Raw genomic sequence first — 6,878 nt, 5'->3', positions numbered from 1 at the left:
ATCGCTGAATAAATCCACGTTAACAATATGAACCTATACTTCAGATCCACGTAGCCAAGGCTAAGTTATAGCTCACAGACGAACTATCCCTAGTTCAAGTAACGGATATCATAGTGAAATACAATTTCTTTTCGGCTCTTACACTATTCTAGAGTGCAGGGTTGTCCACACGTCAGACATGTCAACAGAATATAATTTTATTAAATTATTCATGGCCTTTCGTGTACCACATGAAGGCTTTTTAAAAATCTTAAAATCAACAGTGTAACTTTCCTAAGTTCCGTAACTGTTCTGCCATTACTTCCTTCTACACACACACATACGCTTTACTACAAAAGCATCATCTAAGGTGAAATCTGATTATTACCCTCTGAAATATCTGGCTCACTGAAGCACTGTCTTCTAACAGAGGTCAGATGTTTGGAGTCTGTGAAGCTCCAAGTGTATTTTTCGTAAACACAGACTATCTGAAATGGATTTGCCTATATAAAGTGTGTGTATATATTTATCCTTGTAATTATATTTCTTATATATACACACCTCTCTTATACACTTACACACACACTTCATAAAGTCAAATGCATGTGTTTGCAATATCTATATAGCATATAGATAGAGCTAGAGATATAAAATACTTGGGATTTGAATTTGATCATGGGAAAATTCTGACATCAGTAGTCGCCTATATTTATGTCTAACTGTGAAAAAAGAAAATGACATGTCCTATGACTACAATAATCCACTTACTTTTATATTCATGCTAGTTTCAGAAAATTCTGCGATTGGAAATAAGAACTCTACTTGACCATTTATGCCTTAACAATGAGTATATTTGCAATTAAGCCACCTTTAAGTTTGCAGATGCCCTTTCATGCTATTGAGCCTTTGAAATTCTCGCTAAGCCTCTAGCTTTCCAAAATTCTTGAATTGAATTCAAAAATTGCACCTTGGCAATGAATAAAATTCTGATTCAACAGAAAGGAAAACTTAAGCTTTAAAATAATTTTATTTAAAGAAAACCACAAACAAACAAAATCCGCCTCATACTGGTTCTGACGATTAAAAATGCTATTCACAATATATTAATTTCTGAAAAAGCAAAAGTTTGGACGTCAATTACTTTAAACATACACCCATTTTAGTTAACACCAATATTTCTGGAGAAACCTTTATTTTTCCCCACCCAAATTATAGTTCAAAACCAAAATAATCTTTCTGTTAACTCCCACGAAAATATATCTTGACGTGAAAATAGAAAGCGCTTTGTGAAGAGAAGTTTGTAGGGATTTTGATAAACTTGACTTTGTGTTTTGTGTATTTGTAACTCAGCTGTCAGACAAAATAATGTCATTGGATGTGGAATAAAATGAAAAGAATGTTTTGGACTATATATTTTGTTTTGTTGAAAGGCCAATTTAAAAGGTGATTTTGTATGAAGATATCTTTCACAAGAACGACAGTGGGTATGAAATATCTGTATGCTCTTCTGGTACCCATACACAGAGGATGTATGTGAGTATACACACCATACCAAATGCACGTATATGTATATGCATATACAAACTACATAGTTACTAAACTGCTTCGTTTCTGCTTGATTTCTAGCATATTACAAATTATTGGACACCGAAGCTATTTTAACCCATGGACCATAGTCAAATAATAAAACCCGTTGCTTAGATCTCCATCCGCTCCCAATAATATTTTGTACTATGCATTTTACGCCAAATTTTCAGAGAATTCCACTCATTCATACATATACCTCTACTTAATGACCCCCAAAAAATACTTAAAACAGTCTATCTTGAATCTAGGTCTACAGGACAACGGAATATTAAGATAAACAAACATTTCAACCCACATGAAATCTCTACAATGAAAATACAATATGGTAAATGGCAGTCTCTCCTCATAGAAACCCAAACTTAAAACATCTGTTTCACACCCAGAAACAATTTTGCCTTCACAAACAAGATCTCAATTCGCCAGGGAAAAGCTTTTTCAACAAGCAATGGAATGAAACACACTACACAACTCCAACCTGAGCTGTTTGCAAGTGAAAATAAGACTCGATCTGTGTTTTCTTTTTCTTTTTCTTCTCAGACATTTTATACTGAGCAAGTAAAAAGAGTAAAATCTGCCTTACACGACCACATAAAACATTTGACTAGAAAATAACATGAGGTAAATGTCTGGCTGAACTGATCTTTTTGGAACTCATAGCCATTTTAGGCGATTTTTAAAGCCACCTAATCTTATTAGATATACACCATTCCTAGCAGCTACATACCTAACTAAATACATGCACAAGTCTCCCTTTCAAACAGCGAGAGGATGTGCTTTAACACATTTGACTGATCCATTTTCGCAGTGATTTTTATTTCGAGAAAGAATTTAAAAACGACTGCAGCCATTCAGACATACGTGCGGCGGAGTGTGCCGTGTAAAGTGCACCTTATGAATATTATTATCGTTATGCTGATCATTTTCTGAAACCAGTTACCGATAGTGGATGATCCCTTACCTTTTGCTTCATTGTCAGAATTGTCTGTGCTGTTGTCAGTGCTTTTATTCAGGTCTTTCTCTGCTTCCGAAGGGGTTATTTTTGGAGCTGGGGCGCTTGTTTCTGTTTTAATTTCGTTGGTGGATGTATTCTGGGTATTATCTGTTTTTGTGTTTTCGGGGAAACTCACTTTAGCCACTGGTGGTGGGGCTTGTTGTTGTTCCAGACGCTCACTCCTTGGGTTCAGACTCGCCCTGGAGTCAAAACTTGCCTCAAACTCATTTGGATTGTTGCAGTTTGGCGTCTTCTCCATAGAGGAATAACCTTGGCCGGCTCGATAGTAGCTAGGAACAGGGACTTCATGATCATTTAGGCAAGAATCAGGCATTTGATTGGGGTAGAGGGCTGTCTCTGTGGCATTTTTCGCCCTTTTATCAGCGTTATACATGCAGCATACATTCTCTTCTTTGACATTGGTTGGGAAAGAGCAGGATGGGAGCTGTCTTGCAACAGGTTGTTCGATTCTGTAAGTATTTTTTGGGTCACACCAAGTGTCTAGCTGAGAAAGGTAAGATGGATAGGTGTTGAGAGACAGGCTGGCGTTATTCACCTCGTCTCTTTTGGAAAGAGACGGGATAATTCCACAGTTTCTCATCATTCCACAGCTGAAATCGCTCCCGGGCTGCATATACATTCCTTGGTTAGAGGAATAATTCTCGCCTCTACAGGTACCGGCCAGCGAGTCCATCAAAAAGGAGTTAGAAGTCACATTGTTGGGACATGACATTGTCAGGGAGGGATTTTAAAGAGGAATACTACAGCCAAGGGCTGACATCTTTTTTTTAGGGAAAAATAGCAGCCCCATAATTATCCACGCATTGGTCCCCCACCACGTGACGGCCAGGCCAATGAGGATTGAAAATGGCCTTGATGATTCAGACGCCGATGACGTCACAAGGGTCAAGTTGTTGCGAGTGGAGAAAACTAGCATAGAGCAACAGCGACATCTATCAGTCTCTGCCGGGTAGGATGCCCGGGACCTTCACTTTGAACAAAGGAGAAAAGCCCCCGCGGTTTGCGGGAGTTTGTTTACCAATGAACCAACGCGTGTCTACAGCAGAGTAGGGGGAAACAAAAAAGGGAAGCGAACGCGTAAATACAAGCAAAGTCAAATCCAAATAAAAAGGTCAGGAAACAACCAACCTTCTTTGCCTTGCCTTTCTTTCCTTCTTTTGGCCGAAATAAATCCAATTTCTAGTAAAAGGCAGAGACCCCCCCCCAAAAAAAACCCCTAATTTAACTCCCCCCCTTCCTTTCTCTCTTCTTAGCTAGATTCCCAGTGCTGTGTTCCCCCCCCCCCTTCTTCTTTCTTCTGTAACAAAACTTGAAATATTTGAGTTGCTGTGGTTTGGGTTTTCATCGAAGGTTGGGGTGGATTTTGTTTCTTTTTAACTGTGGGGTGGGTGCAGTTCTTTAAAGGGTGGAATTGTGGGATCGATGCCTCTTTAGACCTCTGCTTTGTTTTTTAAAATGTATTTGGAATCAGTACAAATATGTAAAAAAGTTTAACAGAGATGGTTTCAGTCTTTAATTTAGGTGCTTTTTGACCCCCGCATGTCTAAAATAGACCTGTGTGCATACTTGGAAAGCAGGGTTTTTTTATATACCAACAAAAAGCCGTTTTCTTTTTTATTTCCTTTTTCTTTTTTTCTTCTTCTTTTTTTTTTTTTTTGGTATGGATAAAGCGTTGCATCCCCACCCCCGAAACATATCGTTTTTTTAAAAATAATCCACTTCCAGTGTTAACTGTCTTAAGTTTCTTTGCTAAAATAGCGTCTGTGACATGCAAAAATCTTGCCAAATAAATGTATTCGTGGGAAGGAAAAAGGGTAAATTTGATCAATTTGATCGATCTTTAAATAAAAAAAGGACAACCGTGGGATGGTGGGGGTTTGGTTTGGTTTGTTTTGCCTCTTCACGAAATAACAAAAAAAAAAAAAATCAAAATTGTATTTGACCAAATATTTAGCACATGGATTTCCCAAAACAAACTTTCCGATTTGGTATGATTGTTTACTGTTGGGACTAAAAGAAAAAGTTTGTTTCTTGACAGATTATTTCCCTTTCCCCATTTTGTTAAACTGTGTCACTGTTAGGTGGGTTTAACTTTCCCCCCATTTAATTTAACGACCACAGAACAATAACTACTAGTACAAGTGAAGGTGAATTTTTTACCTCTGTGTTTTCCTTTTGCCTCATTTCTTTACTGGACATTTTCTAACGTCGTGTAGCAATTAAGATAAATTGTTTTAGTGTATATTAATTTTGCTAGCGGGGGAGGCAATCCTCCTTAGATAACGCTGATCTTAGGTTAGGCGAGGAATGGGAATAAGGTATAAATAAATAAAAAGAAAGAAAGAAAGAAAGAAAGAAAGAAAGAAAGAAAGAAAGAAAGAAAGCCTCGAATTTCAAGATCATTACAACCGATTGGAAAGACACACGGGTTCAGAGTCACTTTCAAGGGGAAAAAAGCCACCCCCACGACCTTTCATAAGGGGGGGAAAGGGGAGCAAATTCGGTGGGGAAAATTACATAGAAACATGAAAAGTTGAACCGGACCATTTTGCGTAATTTGTAGCGCTTTAAAGTGTAGATTATTCAGACCTTTTCTGCAACCATCTTTCCCCAAGGTGTTACAGAAGTCTTTCACAATTCCACTCTGCTTTAACTTTCAAGAGTCTTTCCAATCTTCTCTTCTTCGCATCCTCCAGTGTGACAAATTTAAATCTCTTAGGCCGAGACAGCCTAAAAGTGCATTATACAATTTTGTGTGTCCCCCTCTTATACAACACAGTAAAAGGTTTCCTACGCTTCAGACGCCATTTGGTTCCCCTGGAAAGCTATTTGCGACTTTATTGCCTCTATTTGTGTTATCTGCATAGGTCTTTTAAAAACAGTTTGATAGAAATCGTTCAGTTTTATGATATCCAACGAAAATTCCACATAATATTTATAAGCAAAGAATAAAACTTTAGTATGGGAACCAATATTTTCTCATTTATAGGTGATGAAATTAAAGACCAACCCAATTTTGTATTATGCTGCTTTTTCCCCCCCTCTTCTACTTTATTTTTGCAGCTGATCTGGCTACCTAATAATTTATGCTGGTCAGTCAAACATTTCACATGTGCATTTCTGGGACACCAGAATTTGACCTTATAGTTTCCTGGATTGTCTGCCTGCAGATTAAATATGTTTTCCTGATTTTTGCCATGTATTCCTGTGCTTTTATCAAAGGAAGATATTAATGCGTTGTAATCAAGATTAAACAACATCAAATAATTTGAATTTTTTCTCTCTCAGACCCAGAAGCCTTTATAGAATCTGGAGTAAATGCAGTATCTGTGCGTCCTGTTGGAAACGGAAGATCTACCGTGGAAACCTCATATTTTAAGAATGTGTACATTTTGTGTATATAAAATAAAGATTTACATTGTTAACAGTCATTCTGTGCACTAGCTTTTGCCAAAACAATAAATTTATGCAAAACGTTTGAAATATTTTAAACTCTCTTTTCTAAGATGCTGCTCAAGAGCTTTTGAAACAAATAGGACAGCATGCAGAAAAACCAGTTCAATCGAAAATAATATATGATTTTTAAAAACTTCAACGTAGATTTTGTTGTTATATCAAAAGAGAATCGAGGTTAGCAAGGAACACAGAGGACATCTCCAGGAGACCAAATATTGTTTAAAGTTAAAAATAATTAAAAGTATGATAAACATGGGTCATTAATGGAAAAAGAAATAAAATTCATCAGCTTAAGTAGAACCCCCGTTGGGAAAAATGCTTTACTCCAATTACAGAAAATAAATACGAACAAACGCTATTAAAACTTAAAAGGAGAGAGCCTATGTGTGGCAAAGACTTTAATAACCTACTTTGAATTTTACACACTTTTAGGAAAACAATATAGATGCTGAATGTTCACACACACAAAGCACGCTTTGATGCAAATGTACCTAGATGACATAGATTCACAGAGAGATGTACACATGTTCATAGATAACTTTCTGTTTCACAAAGACATTTGGAATAACCTGTGGTATTTTATTTATACTAGAGCTAAGAAACTAATGAAGTCTATGTCACATAAAAATCTCTGTGTCTCTGTGTGTGCGTGTGTGTGTGTGTGTGTGTGTGTGTGAGGGGGAGGGCGGGGAGGGGGATCCCCCTTTTCATGTGTGCCTTTCCCTCAATGCCTATGTATCTGAAGCAAGCGGCTGATGTTCTGCTATTGTCTTTACTGGGAGGTTGTCCTGTTTTGAGTTCCAAAGGCAGATAATTGCCGAAAAATATCAAGAAATCAGCTAAT

General features: G+C 37.2%; 1 protein-coding gene across 1 annotated transcript in view; it reads right to left on the bottom strand.

Annotated features, from left to right (window-relative positions):
• Positions 1 to 3,338, bottom strand: part of HOXC10 (homeobox C10) — a 4,394-nt gene extending 1,056 nt beyond the window's left edge. Inside the window, exon 1 of the mRNA XM_073318356.1 lies at positions 2,525 to 3,338. Coding sequence (XP_073174457.1) covers positions 2,525 to 3,290 — 766 coding nt within the window. The 5' untranslated portion in view covers positions 3,291 to 3,338. The remainder of the gene's footprint in view (positions 1 to 2,524) is intronic.
• Between the last annotated feature and the right edge of the window lie 3,540 nt (positions 3,339 to 6,878).

Source organism: Lepidochelys kempii, chromosome 20, assembly GCF_965140285.1.
Source record: "Lepidochelys kempii isolate rLepKem1 chromosome 20, rLepKem1.hap1, whole genome shotgun sequence".
NCBI classification, from domain to species: domain Eukaryota; kingdom Metazoa; phylum Chordata; order Testudines; family Cheloniidae; genus Lepidochelys; species Lepidochelys kempii.
Note: the sequence above shows the minus strand (reverse complement) of the source record. Positions and strands in the feature narration are given on the sequence as shown.